The following is a 24,832-nucleotide window of genomic DNA, read 5'->3' on the forward strand; positions in this document are numbered from 1 at the left end:
ACTGATGTGACACTGATGTCCAGCAAATCAAGTACAGTATCTTGATCAATGCTTTGAACTTTGTTTTTGCAAGTATAAATATACTGAACTACAGACACTAGTGTGTGGCTGCTGGTGGGCACTTGGCATGAGGTGTGAATCTCTGCTGCTTCTGCCAGTGACCTCGTTGTAGTCACTGTGTTAAGTATTGCTTCACAGTCTTTAGACATACTTCATTGTTCCAGCTATCTGTTCAAACACTTTTGAAGTATGAAAATGGGACAGCATTTCCAAATGAGCTTTCCACACTTTTTATGACAAACACACTCTGGATAAATGGATATATTCTGTTAGTAGTGCTTTCTTTGAAAATGACAGTGTCTTCAGAAGAGCTTGATACACTGCTTGTATAAGTTCTGTGACAGTGTGTGCGCCCTGGAAATTCACCCAAACTCTTGGGAGATGAGTTGAATTAATTAATTAACTTGAACAGCTAGAGAAAGTAAGTGGCTCCTGAGAGAGGCAACTTATCTCAACAAGCCGAATACAACTTATTGGATTTGGTTTGCCGAGGGGGAAGTGGGCAGAGGAAAATGTATAGCAATGAAAGCAATAGTGACTTAGCTCAACTTTAGCAAATCATCTTTTTTCCAGACATGATATTGTATCTAGTAACAAATGCTGACTGATTCATATTACCTATTAAAGCCAAAATGTGACAAGACTAGTATTAATACCAAAAACAAAAATCAGTTTTATGTAAATAACTAATTAAACCCACAGTTCAATAACACTGAAGTGCCAAATACAGATGGGAACAAACAGTCATAACTTACATTACTCAGCTCAGATTTTTTAACATCTCTTGCCTCACACTGGAATTTCAGATATATTATGGTTAGATGTATATTCTTGATTAAATAAGTCAACAGATGAAGGTAGACCAAAATGTCTAATCCTGCCACTGAACGATTGTTGGACCTTTTTTCTTTTTTAATTTTACTTTGTGTAATCAAAAATATGGAAAACTAATATTAAAGATGGGTAAAATAGGGGAAATACAACCACTCACCTATAGCAGTCAATGTGTGGAGCATAGAGACATTTAACAGGAAACAACATTCACACTAGCTTTTGAGTTTTTGTTCTCTCTAGGGAAAGTGCACACAGTCACACACAGACACCCAAATGCACTCTCTTGTGCCCACGATGAGACTCATTATTGATAGCAATTGAGTGATCTGATGGAAGTGGAGGGATGGGGTAATGGGATAGAGGCAGGTCTTTGGACATACAACTCTGCAGCCACACAACAAGACAAAAGGAGTGTAGAGGGTAGAGCAAAAAGAGATATAGCAAGATGGACAGGGGGGGGGGGGGGGAAGGAGCAGAAAGTGGAGATGAAGGGAGAAAAAGGAAGGGGAGAGAGAAGTCAGAGGAGTAATAAAAGGGGCAGTAGAGAGATTTAGAGAATGGGGGGGGGGGGGGGGGGCTGGGAGAAGGCAGTGAACGTTCTGCACGGGGAAAGAGTGGTGTGTACAGAAGAGAGAAGGGAAAAGATAAGGTGAGGTAGTGGCAACAGGTTGCAGAGGTTTAGGACAGGAAGACTGTGAGAACATGAGAGCATCTGCAAAGTTCAGAGGGAAGAGAGTATGCAAATGGCCAATGTAGTGAAGCAACTGTTGAAATCATTTGTGCTGTGGTGTGCAGCATGTTCGGCAATAGGATGGTCAAGTTTGCAGCTTGCCACAGTTTGGAGGTGGACATTCATATGAATAGACAGTTGGTTACTTGTGATGCTGCACAGTAACTGCACCATAGCTAATATATAACATGGCTGCCTTCACACATGGCCCTGTCTTTTATTGGGTAGGAAATTGCTGTAATTAAGCTGTGGTAGGAGATGCTAGGTGACTGTATTGGATACGTCTTGCACCTGGACCAACCACAGGGGAATGACTCATGGGGTGCAGAACTGGGTGTAGGACTGGGAATCAGGATGGACAAGGATATTCTGTAGGTTGGTTGGGTGGCAGAACACTATTTTGGATTTGATGAGAGGCAGTACCTTTCCCAACATCCTCCTCATACTAAACTCACCACTTCTTTCCTCCTCCTAGCCAACCACATCATGGCCCAAATTTTTTTTTTTTCCACTTTTGAAGGCCAAATCTATAAACAAATACAAGTATATGGTACTGCCATGGCACCATCCTATTCCAGCTTATTTATGAGCCATCTGCAGGAATCTTTCCTGTTTAATCAACACCTAAAACCTTATGCCTCATTCAGATTCACTGATGACATTTTCAATGATCTGGTGTCACAGAAAGGATAATGTTTGCTATTTCCTCCATAATCTCAACAACACCTACTCCTAAATCTGCTTTACGAGTCCTCCGCAACTCGTTGAGCCGCCTTTGTAAATGTCAATCTCCACCTCTTAGGAGGCTCCATAAATATATCTTTCCATGTCAAGTTCCTACACCAACCACTAACAGCAGTTCCACTTTTATAGCGGTCACCCACTCCATGTTAAGAAGTCCCTTCCTTACTATTTTGCCACCCATGGATACTGCATCTGTATTGGAAAGGAGGAATTGAGAAATATACTAATAACCTTACTACACCCTTTATTGACAGACAGATTCTAACCAGCTCAGCCATAAACAAATCCCCCTTGCCATCTGCTCTTCTGATACCAGTAAACCTATTAACCGGCCACTGACCATGACTCTTCTGCCCATGCAGTATCACCTAGGCCTTGAAAAGCTTAACATTATCTTCCTCCACAGCTCCAACTACCTCTCATCATGCCCTGAGATGTGCGATATCCTACCAACAACACCCAAAGTAGTGTTTTGCCACCCAACCAACCTACAGAATATCCTTCTCCATCTCAGTTTCCAGTCCTACTCCTGACCCAGCGCACCCCATGGGTCATTCCCCTGTGACTGGCCCACCAACTAAAGGCAGCGCCAGTCACGTTATACAGGATACTTCACTTCTAGGGGACTGACGACCTCAGATGTTAAGTCCCATAGTGCTTGGAGCCATTTTTATGTGTAAGCATATTTACAGTTAGTTTTCTTCCATGCCATGAATTCAGTTCCTAGTTACATTCAATATATGCTGTTAAAGGCTGCTTCTAATGAAGAATGAACATTGTTATGTTAGCTACTGAGATAATGTAAATTATTTCTGGTACATTGCACATGTAGGATGGTTACTGAAAATATTCAACACAACAAGAACAGTTTATGCACATAAATGAATGTAATAGGCACATTATTCACTCATTTTGGGCAGTTTTCATTTTAGTTAGAGGTATACCAGCATTCATGAATATTTCTTTTAAATGTATAAGAATGACATCATGAAGGTGCATAGGTACATAGCAGTTCTGGCTGATCTTGTGAACTGCTGAGAAGAGGTTACAGGCAAGCACACAGAGGAGCCAGAAATTTGAGGAGACTCCAATGCAGATGATGTAGCTACTATCTCTACCGTTAACCGCTACTACAGTAGCTGATGGTAGGCTGGGTGTGGACATGGGTGTGAAATGTCTGTCACAGATTCAGCAGGTAGCATACACTCTTGCCCTGTGCTTGAAGAAGCATTTTATGGAAGTTGTGAAATTGACTGATACCGAAGTGGATGCAAATGTAAACTTATATGCAGGGCCTAAAGTTCGTTGTGAACACCAGTCCTTTGGGATATGCCTTCCTACTGAAGGCATGTGTTTACTAACAGAAGCTGACACTACCATGTATGATTTTAGTGTTCCTTATTCGACACAAGTATTTACCACCTCGCAACTCCAGGACTTGGAAGAGCAGTTGAACGGAATGGACAGTGTCTTGAAAGGAGACTAAAAGATGAACATCAACAAAAGCAAAACAAGGATAATGGATAGTTGAATTAAGTCGGGTGATGCTGAGGGAATTAGATTAGGAAATGAGACACTTAAAGTAGTAAAGGAGTTTTGCTATTTGGGGAGCAAAATAACTGATGATGGTCGAAGTAGAGAGGATATAAAATGTAGACTGGCAATGGCAAGGAAATCGTTTCTGAAGAAGAAACATTTGTTAACATCGAGTATAGATTTAAGTATCAGGAAATCGTTTCTGAAAGTATTTGTATGGAGTGTAGCCATGTATGGAAGTGAAACATGGATGATAAATAGTTTGGGCAAGAAGAGAATAGAAGATTTCGAAATGTGGTGCTACAGAAGAATGCTGAAGATTAGATGGGTAGATCACATAACTAATGAGGTGGTGTTGAATACAATTGGGGAGAAGAGGAATTTGTGGCACAACTTGACAAGAAGAAGGGACCGGTTAGTAGGACATGTTCTGAGGCATCAAGGGATCACCAATTTAGCATTGGAGCGCAGCGTGGAGGGTAAAAATTGTAGAGGGAGACCAAGAGATGAATACACTAAGCAGATTCAGAAGGTTGCAGTAAGTACTGGAAGATGAAGAAGCTTGCCCAGGATAGAGTAGCACGGAGAGCTGCATCAAACGTCTCAGGACTGCAGACCACAACAACAACAACAACAACAACAACAAAACACTCATGGTCGACGTGGAAATACATAATAAATTGAGCAGTTTTACTGATTAGTATTCCCAAAGAGTGCACACTGACATTTATTTCACAGTTATGCTGAGTAGGCCATTTTGACACTTGAAAGGTTAACAATCACATTGTACACCACTGGCTCAATATAGAAATTATAAAAATTGCATAATTTTTTATTAACTTCGGAAAAACAAGATCAAAAAATCTCTTCACTGTGTAACAGGTACATTACATTTAAAAATAATATCAAAATTTGTATGTATGAATTACATACAAGGAACAACGCACGAGTAAATCTTTTGGTGGCTCTGACTAGACTAGATAATTACAAACATTTGTTAACAGACTGATAAAAGTTCAGAAAATTTTTCATTGAAACCAACATGATTAACATAAGATCCTTCTCTAACATTATGTTAAATTAATCTGTGCATTAAGTCATAAACAGTGTACATTTTCTCCGTATGATATGAATGCTCATTGCTAACTTCATACATTATATTGATTACCAGGCTTCTTAAATAAACCTGCACTTTGTGCGATTATGACTTGACAGCCTTTAAATCTTGCATCAGTAGTAACATTGGGTTCCTACATTATCAGTTCCAAATTATTTCTAAACTTAACATATCAAAACACGACATTAACTTCAAGGCCTTTAGGCTGTAATATTTTACTTTCATAACATAAGTAAAAAATATATACTTTCTATAATTATGTACAAATTTCAATACAATGAGAATCTCAACATTCAGAAAAATAACAGTACAAAAAATGTTACTTTCCAGTAAGAAAAGTGGGTCAGGCAGCTAGGAATATTAAGTATCAAAATTTTCTTTGTATATATGTGCCTCCACACTTAGCCACTATTTCAAGGGCAAAATACTACAAACACTGCAAAATTCTTATTTATCCCCAATCTAAAGTTTTCAATTTATTTCAAGGCCACTAAGATCATTTGCACTGTCAATGTAATGCTACCTTAAATTCATATCACGAAATATACCTGAAAAAATTTAGCATTCACAATTCAACATCTTAATCATCTAAGTTTGATATCTAATAATATCTGCAAGGTACAAAGTTATTGCTGCATTGTGGAGGGCTCTTTCATCTCAAAATTCCTGTCTTTTTTCACAGAATGAATCTATAGATGTACTGGCAGTTGCACATTTGGTAGACTTCAATAGTGCACAGTTACTTGTACTGGAGCAAATATTTTATAAATGTACGACTAGATTTAGATCTTCATAACCTGATTTCAAAGTTTTTGTTATGCTGCATAAAGGAGTATTAGATAGTCTTGTGCTAAACCAAAGCAAACAAGATCAGTATACATAAAAATGTTCCCTGTCTTTAGAATCTGCAAAATTCTTATAAAAGTTTTCATGCAAGATTAGGCTAATCTTTCAATACATTTCTATAAACAAAGTTATTTTCAAAGATCTCAGTCTAAATTCAATGACTAGCTGGGTATTCAGTAACTTTTCTACTGAGATGTTGCAGAGGCTCACTGTTTCTTCTTTTCAATTTTCTCCAGTTCTTTTGCTGCAAGAAATAAAATTTTTTATTTACTTTTTCAAGATGACAATCATGTAAAAAGAAACATAAGATGCAAAAATTATTTTATGAATTAATAAAATTTCTTTACGAAGATAATGTCTTATTTTCAGACAAAACTACACATTGAAGTTTGAATAATTTTTATTTTATTATGAGACACTCAAGCAATATATTGATATAGAAACAAAGCTAATAGTGTGTTATTTAGATTAGATTAATATTTGTTCCATAGATCATGAATGCGACACTTCGTAATGATGTGGAACGTGTCAGGTTAATAAAAGATGTCTGTACAAGATATTACATTACACAAAATATTGCACGACACTAATGTTTAAGTTAGTTTTTATTCCCCCTCCCTTAATTTATATCTAAAAATTCAGCCAATGAGTAGAAGGAGTTGTCATCTAGAAATTCTTTTAATTTATTTTTAAATTTTGGTTGACTATCTGTCAGGCTTTTGATACTGTTTGGTAGGTGACCAAAGACTTTTGTGGCAGCATAATTTACCCCTTTCTGTGACAAAGTCAGATTTAACCCTGCATAGTGAAGGTCATCCTTTCTCCTGCTATGCACACTGCTATTACTTTTGAACTGGGTTGGATTATTAACAACAAATTTCATAAGTGAATGTATAAACTGTGAGGTTACTGTGAGGATCCCCAGATCCTTAAATAGATGTCTGCAGGATGACCGTGGGTGGGCTCCAGCAATTATTCTGATTACACGTTTTTGAGCAATGAATACTTTTCTACTCACGATGAATTACCCCAGAATATGATGCCATACGAAAGCAGTGAATGAAAGTAGGCATAGTAAGCTAATTTACTGAGATTCTTATCACCAAAATTTGCATTAACCCTAATAGCATACGTAGCTGAACTCAGACGTTTCAGCAGACCATCAATGTTTTGCTTCCAGTTTAACCTCTCATCAATGGACACACCTAAAAATTTTGAAAATTCTACCTTAGCTACAGACTTCTGTTCAAAGTCTATATTTATTACTGGAGTTGTGCCATTTACTGTACGGAACAGTATATACTGTGTTTTATCAAAATTTAAAGAGAGTCCATTTGATGAGAACCACTTTACAATTTTGTGAAAAACATCATTTACAATTACATCACTTAGTTCTTGATTTTTGGATGTTATTACTATACTTGTATCATCAGCAAAAAGAACGAACTTTGCATCTTCATCAATGTGGAATGGTAAGTCATTAATGTATATCAAGAACAGTAAAGGACCTAAGACTGAACCCTGTGGGACCCCATACTTGATAGCCCCCCAGTTTGAGGAATCAGCTGTTGTTTTAACATTACATGAACCACTTATTTCAACTTTCTGCGTTCTTCCAGTTAAGTATGAATCAAACCACTTGTGCACTGCCCCCCCTCAAACCATAATGATTTAGCTTATCTAAAAGAATTCCACGATTTACACAATCAAAGGCCTGTGAGAGATCACAAAAAATACCAATGGGTGATGTCCGGTTATTCAGAGCATTTAATATTTGATCAGTGAAAGCGTATATAGCATTTTCTGCTGAAAAGCCTTTCTGAAAACCAAACTGACATTTTGTTAGTACTTTATTTTTACAAATATGGGAGGCTACTCTTGAATACATTACTTTCTCAAAAATTTTTGATAGAGCTGTCAGAAGAGAGATTGGGCGATAGTTGTTGACATCCGACGTATACCCCTTTTTATGCAATGGTTTTACAATGGCATATTTCAGTCTATCGGGGAAAACACCCTGCTCCAAAGAGCTATTACATACGTGGCTGAGAATCCTACTTATCTGTGGGGAACAAGCTTTAAGTATCTTGCTGGAAATGCCATCAATTCCGTAAGAGCTTTTATGACTTGCCAAAGGCACAGTACTCCAATAACAACTCATTCTTTGCAAGTCTAACATGAATTATCGCTGACTTATCTCCAGGTGACAAACCCTTGGCAAGAATACAACATTTTTTTCAATTTTTTTTACATTTATCTGTCGTGCATCAGTATTAGTGAAAGTGTTGTCAAACACTGGACCATACAAAATCTGAACTTTCAATGTTATCTCTCACAGACACTTCCTTGAAACAACAAAATGATTCACATGCCAAGGCTAACTTGGTGACAATGCAGGGTCAAAACGAAATGACTACTCCTTTATGGCCTAGTTTTACATGTACATCTATACTCTGAAAACCATTATGAAGTATGTGGCAGGGTATCATTTCCACTGTACAGTTATAGGACAACAACTTCCTGTTTCATTTGCTTCTGGAGTGTGGGAACAATGAATGTTTGGATGCCTCTGTATGTGCTATAGTCTAATCTTGCCTTCACAGTCTCTATGGGAGTGATACATTACTAGATTCCTGTGAACATTACTATGTTTCTCAATTAAGGATGGTTCTTGAAATGTTGTAAGTACACTCTCAAGGGATACTTTGCATCTACTTCAAGTAACAGCCAGTTCAGGTCTCTCTCATCCTCTTGAAGGGTCAAACAAACCTATGACAATATGTGTTGCTTTACATTATTTTCTTGATAATGCTATTTGGTGTGTTCCACAATATTCTAGGATAGGTTTCATGAGTCTTTTGAAAGTAATCATCCATGCAGACCAACTGCATTTACACAAAATCCTAACAAAGAACCAAAACTGGCCACTTCATTTACCTACAACCGAGTTTACGTAATCATTCCATTTCGTATCTCCACTAACTGTTACACATGGGTATTTGTACAAGTAGAGTGACTCCAAATGTGACTCACTGATAATGCTGTCATGGGACACTACTTTTTTTCCTCATTTCAAGTTCACAAGTTAAGATTTCTGATTATTTACAGAAAGTTGCCAACCTCTACACCAACTTCAAACCTTGGTAAGATCTGACTGAACATTTGTACAGATATTCAAATTTTTTCATTGTAGATAACTGCATAAACTCCAAAAAGTCTAGTTGCTATTAACATTGTTTGTTAAGTCATTAATAGTGGCTCAATGGTAAAGTGCCTAAGTACAAGTCCAAAGGTCACAGGTTCGATTCCATGTCAATCTTTGGATTTTTATTTGACACTTATCACTTCTTTTACCTCTGGCAATGTTTGCTGTGAAAAATGCAGTTTCATCATGGGGTGGAAGCCACATTAAAAGTGTAGGATCCCTATAACTGTCTGGGTAGGTCAGCTCAAAGGTCAGAAGAAAGTAATGGCTTACCACCTCCAACAGGATGATGTGTAGTAAAGCACTGGGGTGCCAAAAACAATCTTCATATTGATGGTTCCTTTACTTTACTACTATTTTATTAATACAATATTTTACAGACTGTAAGAGGCACCTTGATTTTGAAGCAATGTTTTAAAAAGTAACATTTTTATCACCAGAATGCAAAGCCAGATTACTGATTGATCATCATCATCATCATCATATATAAGTGGTCTTCACTGCCACTGAAAGATTCCAGCTCATTACTGTTTTATCCACAGATACACTTGTTTGATTGTAGGTTGCTTTACAGCTCCCTTCTGTGTGAATTCACATTGCGTTTCACCCGCTATCCATTTGTTCCACTCCTCTCTCTCACACACACTCAGAATGGTTCATGTATTGAGACATCAAGAGGTTGCAATTGGAAGTACGTCGTCCTGGAATAACAATAAGCTCTGCATTTCCCTGTCTCAATTTCTCTTTCACACAATTTTTCAAATTAATTTTAAATTGACCCAGCCCAAGAAGAGAACTCTTCTGCAATAAAGCACCCTTCCTTCTCCCCCACACTCTGTTAATACATAATTTCATACCAGCCTTGTCCATCCAAACCTTGTCATGAACATGAATGCCACCAGCTGGCACTATTTCAGAAGGTTTTGGAATTGTTCTACACTTGAAAATGTTCACTGGATGAAGTGTAGTACCATCAGCGCAACAGGAAAAGACAACAGTGTACTGCATTTTCTCACGTTCACTTGTTTTTATAGTTAGAGTTTTATCACCTTCTATGGCAATAGATCTGTTAGTCAACACATCAAATGTCAGGAGTTTCATCCAGATTTGCTACTTGGCTTAGTTACACCTGGTTTTCTTTTGATGTTGAATAACAAAGCGATGGAAACGTAATTTTCTCTCTTCATGCTCTTGCGTCATTTTCTGAGATATTTTGGTTTTGGTTTGATGATGCTTCTTAAAACTAATACCAACCAATTCCACCCTTAAAGTCAGCTAAGTTCCACTGTAGTGCTACTTTACGGGCATGTATTTGAATAACTTTTTATTATTTCCAATGCCATTTTGATGGTGTCCTTGAATCCATTTCAATACATCATCATCCAGCTTTGGTCATCCTCTATTTGCACATTTAGTTTTCCTCATTTTTTTCAGTTCTTCCCTTCCAGCATGCCAATCACATTTTTTTTTTCCCTTCTATTGGTGGAGGGCCAAAATTCTGTTCAGCTGCTCTATGTTCTTCTGCATATGCTATTACTTTCAATTTATAGCCCTCATATGAATACCTTTTATTTTTTCCATTATGAAATTAGCTACTAACAAAAATATTGTACTGTTATCAATAACACAAATCATGTTCAATTCAAGTTCTCTGGCAGTGTAGACTGCAATGATGCATCATAAGCTAGACAATATTCTGAATTTGTGATGGCAGAGTGGGAGGGAGACAGTTTGTAAGCTTGTTCATTTCATTGGTGCATTGCTACTGCCAGCTGGATCCAATGTTGGCAGATAGAGAGAGGTTTCCTGTTGCATTGAATATATGGCCATTTTTCAGACTGGTGGTAATTTTAAATCTAACGCCAGACATTTTTATATTAATTTCAAGTATAAGATGCACCTGAATTTTGGAGGCAATTTTCACAGAAAAGAAGTGTGTTTTATAGTCCATAAATACAGTACACAACATGAACAGCAAGTGTCCCAGCACACATCCCTGGGGCAAGCCTGAAATTATTTCTACATCTCTCAATGACTCTCCATCCAAGATAACATACTGTGTCCTCCCTACCGAGAAATCCTCAGCTTAGTCACAGATTTTGCTTGATCCCCATACAACCATTCTTTCATTAATAAGCATTGGTACACAACTGAGTCAAATTCTGTTTTGAAATCAAGAAATATTGCATCTACCAAACTGATTTGATCAATGGCTTTCAGGATGCCGTATGAGAAGATCTCAAGTTGGATTTTGCATGACCAGCATTTTCGGAACCCATACTGGTTGGCATGGAGGAGGTCATTCTGTTCAACATATTTCATTACTTTCAAGCTCAGAACATGTTCTAAAATTCTACAACATATGGATGTCAGATACTGGATGGTAGTTTTGTGGCCACTTCCGACACTTTTTTGTAGACAGTATATTACGCATAAACTAGGGCCCAATTCAGCTGAAAATTCTGTACAGAATTTGACAGCATTTCAACAGGCTCAAAAGGTTTGTTCAATTTAAGTGATTTCAGCCACTTCTCAGCACCACTTCCCCCATCTACATCACTCATTTTTGCTGTGGTGCAAGAATTAAAATGGGTATAATACCGGGGGGGACAAAGTTTTCTACATACACAGCCTCCTTTTCAGAGATAGAGGGCCAGTAAGCAACTTGTTTATAATCATTGCAGCTATTACGTTCCTCAGTTTTTTTATTCAGTGTTCATATTTCTCTCCATCTTCTCTCTTCCTATTCTTGGACTGGCAAAGGAGTGAACAGGACATAAATTGCCTCTGTTCTGCAGTTATAATTTGATAATACTAATTATTATACTACTAGACCAGGAGCACAGGCACTAATGTAAAATCATACATTGTATAGCACAATACGAGTCCTGGGAAGAAACATTAAAGAATGAAAGTAAAAGGATATTTTTCTGTGTTATTATTCAGCAAACATCTTGAAACTGAATGCACTCACAATTTTATACCTGTTTTTTTAATCTGTTTAAAATCAATTGTTGTAAGTATGTTGTGGCTGTCCACATACATTCCAGAGACAGACATTAAGGAAAGTATATTATCTTGAAATGCAGATCAGTATAAAGTCATTGTTAATTTCTAGTTTTTTGAGAGAATCACTAAACAGTTTTTGGGCATTTAATCATAAACTCTCAGCAGTTTAAATCAAATTAACATTGCCTAAGTATTTCAACTATTAGAGGCTAATTATCATTTAAACATCACTATTACTATGACTGAACATCATCAATTATTACAAGAATTTTCTTTATGTATGTCCTTTCCCAAAGCTTTAATACATAGATGCTACATGGGGATGTAATTCTGAGTTTTCATTTGTAGAAAGAAATTAGAAAGTGAAGTTCAGCACTTTTTCTTTTGCTATGCCTCCCTACATTAACATTCCTGCCCATCTGAAAGTGTCTGGGCACTACCTCATGTGTCACTGACAGCCTTTACATATGCATCCTTTAAGTCTTTCACAGGGGCATGTCTGAATGAAACACTTTTTTGTTTTCAAGCCGCATCAATTCGAATAAAAGCCTTTACATGTACCAGCATTTCTTTGGTTTTTGTGGCTGGTGTTTTGGTAAGATTCTGCTAGGACTGTCATCGAAGGCTGTATGAATTGCCCTTTTGACAGCCAAATGTTTCATTTGTCATTTCTCTCATGCTTTGCTGTGTACCTATTATGCAATAGTTGCTGTTTATTTGCAAGTTTCTTTACAAAGACTGTATATACCATGAAAGGCCCATTCCATCATGAACTGTAGTACTAGGTTCAAATGCATCCAATGTTTTGTCAACAATTCTTTTGAACTGCAGCCACAGTTTCAATGTTTTTGCCATGAGTTAAATGTTTTTACTTCCTCTTTTAGGTATGACACTACTGCATATTTATGCAATAACATGCAAAACTACCTACTTGTTTTGATTGCCCTTTGTATTTTGGTTATTCTTTACTGCTACTGCCTCATGGTCACTAATAATAGATTCTTTCCAGCACCATGAAACAATTTACCTCTATTGTCATTGGATCCGATATATTTCCATCATGAGTGGGCTTCTGAACAATTTCCAGAGGACAGTACGATTGGGGAACATACATACCAGCAAATGTTAAGTTTTCTATAAAGCTTTCAGTTACATATTGGGATGAGTCTGGTGGTTGATAGAAATATCAGATTATAAGTTTATGATCACTTGACACTGAGTCTTGCCCACACAATGCTACATGCAGTATCAATTTCTATCTCCCACAGCCTTTCCTAGATCCCTGCTATCAATTTAAGGTTTCATCTAGCTTTCCTTACCCAGCATTACGTGACCTCCAATGCTTTTTGGGGGCACCTGAAACTATGGCACTTTGTTGTGAATGTTTTGGCACTTTATCACTAGGATTTGAATACGCTCATTGTGGGGTGGTGGGTGAGGACATTTCTCTGGATTGTACACTAATACTTTGGGCCTCTTGCAACTATAATTATCTGGACTGGATGGAGGGTCACCCAATCTAGTGTGGACCTGACACGCAGTCCTCTACCTGGGTAGTAGCCACCAATGTGCACACTTGATCCATTTACGAGGATGCCATGTCTCTCAATCTGATGGCACAAGTCTAGGAAATTGCCACTTAACTTGTCACAGACTCTTTGAAATCTCTGGTCCAAAGCTTAATCTCAACTCAGAACCATGGGCCCATTATCAGTCTTGGGGAAAAGCTGCAAACTGTGAGTTTTATTGATTTTCAGTAGGCAAGGCTGGTCTTCTCAACCTCCTCTGCCAGTTGCTGATATGCTCCAAGTATGACCTCAGAGCCCAGATGACAAGTATAGTTTGTGCCAATATGTGCCACAGTCTGCAGTTGGTTGCACCTTACTCCCTTAATGGTAGCTGGAACAGTCTCTTCAACATGTTGAATGAGGCCTTCAGCCATCAACACTGGGTTCATAAGGCATTCCCCATTCCTTGAAGTTATTCCTTCAGGCGTACTATTACTTGCTACAGATTCTAATTACTTGCTATACATTCAAACTCCCAACACTTAACAGGTCCCTATTCTTCCACAGTTTCCTGGCATTAAAACTCTAAGAAGGTGAGGGACTGTACCATGCAAAGTGACAGAGGAGAAAGGAGTTGGAGCTGAAGGCTAGGAGGGGGAGAGGCAGCAAGCAAATTATATTATTGCAATAGTGATCTCAACCTGGTGCAGACATTGGGGGTTGTGTGTGACACTAAGTGGAGTAGTAAACTGGGAGTGAGATACAGAGCAGAGGAAGTGGGAGACTATGGAAAGAGTGACAGTAGATTGATAGATAAAGTGAAGGTTGGGTGGGATAAGGGCCTGTGGACATTGTGGCCAAGAAGATAGCACAAGTGAAGGATTTGATGTATGTATGATTCTGATCCATGTAATTCAGAGAAACCGGTATTCAAAAGATGTAAAATTCAGGTCGTACGGGTTGTGAAGCAGCTACTGAAGTCGAGCGGCAAAGAACTGTGTGTATGTGCGGCATGAAGATGGACTGGGTTATTTCATGGATTGGGTGGACAGCAGGATACCATTGTGGGAGGAGTGGAAAGGATTATGGGTAGGATGTTCATTTCCAGGAACAACAGTAGGTAGTAAAAGCTCTGGCAAAGGATATATCTAAGTTTTTGCTGTCTGGAGTGACAATGAGCAATTGTGGGGAAGGGGAGTAGGTGCTCCTTCTTGACCACGTCAAGAGAAAGAAATCAAAATGAATTCTCAGCATAGCCTTGCCACCTTCATAAGCCAACATGTTTAGGGCCATTTAGAGGACACTTTCCAAATCACTCACAGACCCCAAGAAATTGCTGTTACTGCAGGAAAAACACTGGACAGTTATTTAACAGAACTGAAGCAGCAGCAGCTTTTTGCAAAGTAATGTCTCTTTTTATAATTAATTACATTAAATTTAGTGGGTATAAACACAAACAACATGAAGTAGTATAGCGATAGTTTATTGGTAATTTGGTGTACAGTTAAAGTTATGAAGAGTTGCTTATCTTTTGTTAATGGATACCTTGATAGATTCCTGAAGGTTCTCCTCAGTTATGGGACCTACACTACATGATGATTGAATCAATGTGATTCATACATATTGATATGCAACTGAACAAAACTTCTCAAGAACAATGCTGTAATTTGATAGTTCATCAGAAAAAGCTGAAGTAATCATTCAATCCGCAGAAGAAAGTGTACCAAAATGAGTCTTACTAACCAAAACCGAATGTCAGAAAGACTAAACCCTGTGCAGGAGCTTAATAAGTAATATTATGGTTCAATCTGTAAAGTTCTACCCATTAAATACAATAAAATCTCCACAGATTCCACTCCTCCCTCAACACACCACAGTAATAATGGAAAACTAAAGGCATAAACTGACTGATGACAGCGTGCTAAACTGAAACAAAAATTTTCCACTATACAAAGCAAAGCTTATTACAAATTCCTGCTTTTCCTTATTACAGAATGAACTCATTTCTGGATCTTCATTTCTTGTGATACATATGTCTTACACATATACTAAACAGTGGCTGCATCACAGAACAAATAAATATTCTTTGTTTATGCTCATTACTTCGAGATACATTTTCATTTTCACACACTAAACATTTGACCCAAAACAAGAAAAGAACTAAGAGCTTCAGTGATCCACTGTCAATGAAACTGCCAGATATAACATGGGGTAAATAATAAATCTGCTCTCATAAAAATCTCTCCCATTTACATCAGTTATTGTCATATGCTGGATCAAGCAATGGCAGGAGCAAATAGCAAATTATATATGCAGTTTAAATCACAGTTCGTTTAATGGGCACGAACTGACAAGTGTAGGTTACCATTTCGTTCTGTGATGAGTCGGATTTATTCAATTGTGTCTGCTCGTGACATATGACTTGAATGCGCCATAGACATCCCCCCCCCCTCCCCCCTCTGAAAACTTAGTTGGGGTGACAGGCTCATCTGTAACGTAGCTCAAGGTCTAGAATAGACCTAAATGTGTTAATTTACTTGAGAGTTGATAAAGCCAGCAAATGTGAACGCCAAGTAAAGGCTAGGTAACAGAATGACCTGCAACTAATGTTTAAATTCAGGCCATATTTAAACGCACTTTGTTACATTTAAGACAGTTATAAAAACTAAAGCTACAAGGTAAATTCAGAAAAGTATGTTACATAATGGGCAAGTCTCCAACGAATATTTTCAGCCATATTATACATAAATTTATTGCATACACTACAAAAAATTGCAAGTGATGCAAACTATTTGACTTTTACTATGACACTTTGCCGTTAAGTTTCCACACAGGTCTAAGTAAGCAGCGATATTGATTTTGCAATTTATTTATTGTTGACACCTATCTATTAGACCTAACTAAATTTTAGGGATAAAATTCTATGAATGAATTTTCAAGGATACATATTTATATCCCAAATTCAATGTATGGAATACTGAATATTTCTTCATGAACTTAGAGCCTCCTGGTGAACAATTCTGAAGTGATATTATGAGTGAAAGAGACATTGTAATGTTAAACAACTGTGTGTAATAAAATACTTTACTTACCCCACACTTTATTGTTGATATATTCACCCAAGAAATACCACACACTTGCAAAGCACAGCAGCCCCCCAAAGAATCCCATGCGAAGTGGGAAACCCAGTTTATTCAGTACAGGATAAACCCATTCTCCGGTTTTGTAGAACACCACATGGGTCCTGCAAGAAAGGTAATAACTTTATCCAGGATGAATAAATATATTTACATAAAAGTACGAGCGTTTATAAATTACTAACGCATCTCAAGACAAGAAAACAAAAAGGCATACGAATTGAAAAAGATCTCACTGTGTGTGTTTTATAAAATATACACAATAACCATTGCTTAGGGTTGTGAAATGGGTTAATATCAAAAGAACAGTCCCACACAACTCACCAAATTAAATACGAGCCCATGAACATTGTCAGGCCCCCGATTCCGATTATCCGGTCTGGGTATTTTCGAAAACAAATCACCATTTCAATTAATGAAAACAATACAATATTGGAATGCATTATATGGTTCAGCCACCACGGAAAGTAGGGATCTACTGCTCGTGGCAGCACTAATTCTCGGTCAATAGCGTAGAGTCCCCAAAATGTGGCACCAACAAACTGTTAAGCCAAACGACAACGTAAATTATAGTTGCTATAACTCTAAAAAGGTTAAAACTCATACTGTACATAGGCAGGAAACACATTTATTTTAAGTTCATATTCATGGACGCTACACTCACCAGAGCGACTGGAAACGCCAGTACCGGTTGCAAGTAGTCTTTCAATCTACGAATTAACGGTGGTCGATTAGGATTGTTTTCATTTGTCCCTATGCAGTCATTCGTAACACAAACGACGAAGTAAACAGATTGTAAAATCTATAGGCAAAAAAACATAAGCTTGTCGGTAACAGGGAAGTTTAATAGCTACTAGACAGTTCAATACACTATCAACGACTCACCGCATTCCAGAAGGTTAAGAACTGCAGTTTTCCTCCAAAACCTGATCCCATTCTGCTGACTTCTATCGGTATTTTAACAAACGTCCAGTCGTAAAAGACGCTAAACGAGAATTGTGCGGCGCCAACAAGATGGAAAGTTATTTTCGATAAGTCGTACTTCGTAAGATTGTCTGCCATGTCCACTAGATCCCCTTGTTTTCAACTTTTAAATGGGGAAATTCGGTTCCTGTTACACAAGTGCCGAAGGTACTCTGTAAAGTTATAATTAACACCGTCTGCATAGGAGAACACGAATCTTGCGCCACTCACAGATATGAAGTGTGTTTGGAGGATTTATGAATGACAGAATTTGTTGATGAAAGAAAGACAACAAAACTGCAAGTACACAACTGTCTTTAATATACCAGTCCAATTTTAATCTCAAATTATAATTATACAGTGAAAAAAATGTACATCTACCAAATGCCTACAACTAACAGCGATTCAAATTGACACCTCATATTTTAATGTTGGTCACACTTCACAACGGACAGATGAATTGCGGTAAGAAATACAGTGTGCGTTCGGAAATCGAAAAATTGAAAGCTTAATAACATCATTTTTTTTAATTGATCTCATTGATTCTCGTTTAGTTATCCTCTATGCATTTAAGCACAGTGTGATGTTTTCTTGAAACATCATGACAATGTAAAATGCTTACTGTGTCTACTGCACGTAAAGTTCACTTAAAGTCAAGGTATCAAAGTTAGTCATTTTTTTCATTTATTCAAGAAACAGAATTGTAGACAGGCGTCTAAAGCTAGCGAAATGAGGGATGCTCAACTACCAGACCTACCGATAGATGGCTCTACCAGCTGATTACTGTCGTCTGTATTGCCCGCCATATTCGAATTTGGCAAGAAGTTTCTCTCGGTCTGTAGTCTGTACGGTGTATAAGGAACTAAGGATTATGGAAATGGTAATTTCTTGTTCCGCTTTCAATTGGACGAAGCGATGGAGTAAGGAAGGTGACTTACCATTTCACAGATAATAGGACTACTGATACAATACAGACTTTGTGCGTTTGCTAATTAGATGTTTTTGAACAGGTTTCCTCTAAAGCACCCAGAGCTGCTGAAGAAGTGGATTACTTCCGTGAAGCGGAAAGGTTTTAATCCTATGTCTTACAGTTTTCTTTGCGGAAACCATTTCCGACAAGATGATTACGTAGTGAGCCCTGGAACGTGGAAGAAACGTCTCAAACCCCAAGCAGTGCCATCAGTTTTTGACTTTCCTACACATTTGATGCCACCAAATAAACAGCCACGACGACATGTTGTTAGGATTTTGAGTGACAACGATGCTTCTCCATTTGAGGTAGCTAATTAAATTCCTTGCTATGTGTGTGCTTTTATCTTTTGTGAACTTATTTTGTACGGACATAAATGGGCTACATAGGTCTAAGCAATGTTGTAATACAGGTCCATATTTTTGTTTTTAGCGTTCTGTCATGGAATCCGTGCTCGATTTGCCCACTGTAGAAGCTACTGATTGCGTGGAGAATGTTGTCAATGAGAATTCTTGCGTGGAAAGCATGACCCATTTATCCAATGCAGAAGCTGCGAATTGTGTCTAAAACGTTAGTATAAGGATGTTTTCACACCCCCAAAGTTTTCTTATAATATTTTTTCATCATGCCTTGAGTTATTTCAATCATATATAACGAAATTATTTATTTATTTCAGAGTGCAGTTGCTTCTTCAGTAATTGATTGTGGTATGCAGTCGAAAGTAGGAATGGAAGACAAGGCGACCGAAATTTGCAATTTTTTCTCAGACATTGTGCACGAATTAAAACGTAAACTGAAGTGCGTCCGTGAAAAACTTCGAAGAAGAGAGAAGAAAGTGTTTTCCATGGATGACATCATAAGTTCATTGAAGGAGGAGGGGCATCTTCCTGAAAAGTTACATAACTTCCTCAATCATCAGAAAGTAACACAAGTGAAATTAGTGTGCAATTTAGTGAACAACTCTCTCTCGTCAAAGGGTAATAGATACACAACAAATGTGAAAATGTTTGCGATGACTGTGCACTTTTATTCACCAGCAGCATATGCATACCTGCAAAAATTAATGCCTCTGCCCCATAAATCATTGATTTCCAAATGGGTGGCAAGTGTAGACTGTGAACCTGGCCTCTTAAAAGATGTTTTTAAGTTCATTGATTTGAACCCAATTGTAAGGGACCAGTTCAGCGATTCATGTCTAACAGTAGACAGTATGGCAATTAGGAAGCAAGTAGTTTGGGACCAAGGAAGTAAGTGATACACAGGTTTTATGGACTTTGGTGGGGAAGTGCCTCAGTCAAAAGAAGTAATAGAGGCATCTGAGGCTCTGGTTTTCATGCTTGTCTCTATTAAAGGCAAATTTAAATGCCCAATTGCATATTTATTTATCAGCATTGTATAGGCAAATAATCAGGCCACACTGATAAAATCTGCTTTAGAGAGGCTGCACAGTTTCGGCATTAGGGTTTGGTGTGTTACATGTGATGGCTGCAAGGTGAATATAAGCACTTTATGTTCACTTGGCTGTACTTTAAATTTTTCCAAGGGTGATTTTAAAAGCCACTTTCCTTGTGGAAAAATACAATGTTCATTGTATCTTGGACATGTGTCATATGATTAAGTTAGCCAGAAATGCTCTAGCAGAAGTATCTGTAATTGAGTCTCCAACTGGCATTATTGGATGGCATTTCATTGAGCAATTGAACAAGGTACAACAAGAAGAAGGTATGACATTTGCCAACAAACTATCAGGACAACATATAGCCTAAGTTATGTAAATAGAAAAATGAATGTTTCACTAGCTGCACAGACTTTGAGCTTTTATAAGAACTGAAAACTCTACTTGCGTCATTTGTTATTTTCAAAATGTTTCTCTCTTTCCAAATACTGTTCTATTTCTTCAAACCAATTCTGAATTTTTCAGGTTATTACATATTATTTACTGTACATTGTCCAGCAATACTTCTGTTGTTACCGGATAGTTTGTAATTTGGTACTACCTTTGTGCCACTGATATTGGCTAGTGTACTTTTGCAGAGAAGAAAATCGACTGGACTAGAATGTGCTGTCAGTATAGGACAGATTCAGACAACATGGAACTTTTTACACTAAATTTGCAATATAATGTCACCCTTGTCTCACACATATTGTATCAGCCATTGGGGTGCCTGTCTGGCCAGCGTCTGCAGCTTTTGCTTTCAGGTTTGGTTTTTTCTTGGGCCCTATACTGACAACCAGTCATTCCCGTGATTGACACCATGTCATAAACTGGAACCAAGATTCACAGAAATAAAATTCCATGATTGTAATTCATAGTGTAATTAACTTTGCTCACTGACATTTTTGAATTCAATTTGAAAATAAAACCATGGTACCAGTCATTGTTTGGGTGTCAGACTGGAAAATTACAGTTTTAAGACACCCCAACCTTAAAATTAAAAGCTGTGATCGATGTTATTTTCAACAAGTTCCTTCACTTTCTACATCATCATGGATCAGTCCAGTATCATATTATTACTAGACTTAACCTCCAAATGATGCAAGTCGTGCATTTAAGAGGAGCCTTAACGTTGGCCTTTATTTTTGTCTCATGTAAATGTATTTCTTGTCTCGTATCAAAGACTGAAGCACTGTCAAACACTGGTGCTTCTACCTTATTGCTCAGTTAAAATACACCATGCCACGTACAGGCGTTAATAAAATCATGGCATTTACATTTCTGATCAAAGAGAGGGCCACATTCATAAGTGCATGTTGCAGTTAGTGTCAGCATATATGCATCACTTCAGATAAAGAAAAATAACAATTTTTCCGTTTATACGTAAGTAATACTTTAATAGTTCAATTGTAATTTCTGTTGTCAGTAAAGATACCCCTAAGCAAACTGTCACCTTTTTTTTTAAAAAAAAAAGGAGACGTCTTCACTGTTTTCCAAACTTGATTTTCCGAATTATACCTGTAGTTAAAAGCTTTGGGAAGTAAGGTAATTTGTTGACCTCCATTGAATCTTAAATAGTGTTTGAATATGGGCAAATAAGTACTCATAAAATTAATAGTAAACGATTTATAGGTCAGCTTCTCAAACTTCCAAAACACACTCGAATTTAGGAATTTCATAGCAGAACTGTCACTGTTTTTTCTCGCTAGATCAGAAACACTTCATTATGTTGATGTGTAGATGTCTAGAACATCCAATATAAAAGACTTATGAGGGCGCAGAACGAAAAACTTCATCCGTGTTTTGACACTTCGTTCTTTGCCAAATTTAGATATGGCGGACACCAGTGATTTCTGGCGAACACTCAATAAGATCTTTTGCCGGCACGCGCTAGAGCCATCTATCGGTACGTCTGGTAGTTGAGTATCCCTCATTTCGCTAGCTTTAGACGCCTGTGAATTGTAGTATCAAAGTTAGTCATTGTTCCCATATACTCAGGAAAAATAAATTTAATACCAAAATACCGCACTCTTGTAAGATTTCAAGTGATATGGAATAGTGTCAAAAATTGCAGAATAGCTACAAAAAACTTATTCTTTAAAAACGTATACTAGAATAGCATGAAAAGGTTATCAGATCAAAAAAACATTTGTTGCTTAAGAATTATAATGTACATATTTTAAATGAATTAAATGATACAGTACATCAGTATAGACTGTTAAGATATGCTGAAACTGCAGCATAATGAATTACAAGGTGAAGAGAAAATACCGCATTTGGCGGGTGGCGTGCGATTCCTCACCCCAACTCAAGACAAAAGTGTATCTAGCACAACCTAGTGCCACCAATAGATTTAATAGAAATCCGATATAAAAAAGGAAGCTCTGGCAACGATGTAACTGCGAGCAGGTAACTGCACAGGTAGGACGAACTCTGCAAGGTGGTCCGAGCTGTTCAACTACTGTTCGCGTCATGTAAGAAGGCGGCCCAATTTTCAGCCGTTCTGTGCATCCCCCTAGACTAGCTACTGGCGGCCAATAATATTCATTCTCTTTCGGAGCGCCTAGCAGAGAGTTACAGCTACAGAGCGAGAATCTCGCTCCTACATGCTGCACTGTTGCCGCACTTCGCGACAACCGAATTATTCATTCAACTATCAATTTCTTTGTTTCCTTTTTTTTCTTGCAGCAGTGTAACTGTGAATGTGTATGTTGTAAATTTTTAAGTGCGATTTAAAAAAAAAGGTCAGGTGACGGCAATAAACATAAAGTGCTTTACCAGCACACGAGGTGGCTTATTTACCGCATTTATAACTTTTTCAAACGTGAATTTAAAAGCAGGTCTCCTACTGTTGACATTGGAAAACACAAGAACGGACTCTAGAACCATGTGGTGCCGGCCAAGAGAACTGTAAAGAGAATTGTAAAGGAAAGTGTCAGAGCTGTAGGAACCATAGAAACAGTTGGTTTCGTGTCGCCTGGAAAGCATCGAAATCGTAAGGAACCTGTAACACGAATGGGTAGTTTTAACAACGATGTTTTAAAGTGCTCCATGTGAATGATGAATGCCCAACATAACAAAAACATGTTACAGTTATGCAGGCTTCAATGGTAAGCGCTTCGCCAAGGTAAAGAAATTTTGAAATACGCTGGTTCCAGATTGTTAAGAAGAGAATTTTTAGTTCAAAGAAGTGACCTAGGGACTATATGAACTATATCCCACATAAAGATTCACGATACAAGAGAAGGAGCTAGTTCAACAGAGTATTACCTTGATGAAACATGGGTCAATTAAAATCATTCCAAGAAGATCATATGAGTGATGGTACTGGCGGATTTAAAGTTCTCATAAGAATAAGTTTTCAGATAATTATTCTGCATGCTGACCCTTCTTCTGGTTTTATTTCTGAGAATAAACTTGTATTTAAGTTCAAGAAAACCAGCAGTGATTACCTTTCGGCAATGAATGCTGTCGCTTTCATGACGTGATTCACAATTCTTGTCATATCTTGCTTCCAAGTCGGTCATTCAACTCTTATAGAGAAAAAAATGAAGTGCAAACATCAGAAAAGCGGAAATTTTCCACGGCTTCAAAATGAAAGTATTAAGCTCCGTATAAACCAGACTCGTGTCGACCTCCTGCAGCTCGTTAATTTATACTGTACAAATCACGTGACAGAATGTACAAAGCTGACTTCTTTGCACGTGAATGGAATCACACAGTTTTGTGTTCACCCACATGTCACTGTCATCGTAGCCCCATGGAATTAATTTGGACAACGGGTTTTAAGGCTATGTGGGAGAAAAAAAAACATTCAAGATAACAAACAGTGAATCGGTTGTGCATGAGGCAATATACAATGAAGCATCAGACAACATCCCACCTGTAGTATGAGCACAGACTATGTGACATGCTGAAAAGCTTCAGAAAGAAGAATTTGACAGGGAAGTGATGATGTATGTGAGCCTTGAACCTATCATCGTAAACTTAAAATCAGATTGTTCAGAAACAGACTCAAATAGAAGTGACGATGGTATTACAATGTAGATTTTGGAACAAATTAATAATATTTATTAGTTTTACAGACTTGTGGCTTAAAAAATGTGTTTGTCAACATGTCAGTTGCATACATAAAATGAGAACTTCCTAGCCTTTCTGATTAGGACTTTGTATCCTTTTAATTATGCAGACTATAATGTTCAACATATTGCCCAAGGAGAAGTTAAGGTTCTCCCACCATATTGTAAACCACTGTCATTTTTCAAGCACGAACTGGATAAGGCCCTAGAATAACAGTAACTGTTATGTGTCGAGATATCAGTGGTTTTCGATGTTATCGGTCAGATTCCCTGCAGTTATTGGAAGATGACAGTTAATTGTTTGCTTGTTGAATGGATTATAAATATGGTCTCTCACTGTAATATCAAGTGTGTTACTTTATACTCATAATGCCCGTTAACAACGAAAAGTATGACAACTTACTGTCCAATTACATGATAGTCTTTTGCATTAGTCTTTTCTATCACTAATTCTTTTTTACACACAGTTATTACACTAAACTATCGTCAAACACACACACTCACACGCACACACCTTACACATTTTTAAAAACTCTATTGAGCAGAAGCAGTTGTCAAGCAGATATAATGATTCCAGTTCAAACTTGAAGTTAATTTTGTTCTGTATGAAAATTTTACTTATAATGCAGTTCAAATAGCAATGAATGGTAATAATTGCA

The 24,832-nt window shown here is 37.6% G+C and overlaps 1 protein-coding gene across 2 annotated transcripts; it reads right to left on the reverse strand.

Moving 5' to 3' along the window:
• Positions 1 to 4,719: 4,719 nt before the first annotated feature.
• On the reverse strand, positions 4,720 to 18,057 carry LOC126237432 (androgen-induced gene 1 protein-like). Of its 2 annotated transcripts, none has more exons than XM_049947546.1 (5): positions 17,612 to 17,704; positions 17,391 to 17,436; positions 17,051 to 17,268; positions 16,682 to 16,833; positions 4,720 to 6,111 (listed from the first exon to the last, which is right to left on the reverse strand). In XM_049947546.1, the coding sequence occupies exons 1-5, from the start codon at positions 17,614 to 17,616 to the stop codon at positions 6,074 to 6,076; spliced, it is 459 nt and encodes a 152-aa protein (XP_049803503.1). In that variant the 5' UTR covers positions 17,617 to 17,704; the 3' UTR covers positions 4,720 to 6,073. The 2 variants fall into 2 exon arrangements, with proteins under 2 accessions (XP_049803503.1, XP_049803502.1); XM_049947545.1 differs by having other exon boundaries at positions 4,725 to 6,111; positions 17,391 to 17,528; positions 17,612 to 18,057.
• Between the last annotated feature and the right edge of the window lie 6,775 nt (positions 18,058 to 24,832).

This window comes from Schistocerca nitens, chromosome 2 (assembly GCF_023898315.1).
Source record: "Schistocerca nitens isolate TAMUIC-IGC-003100 chromosome 2, iqSchNite1.1, whole genome shotgun sequence".
In the NCBI taxonomy this organism is placed as follows: domain Eukaryota; kingdom Metazoa; phylum Arthropoda; class Insecta; order Orthoptera; family Acrididae; genus Schistocerca; species Schistocerca nitens.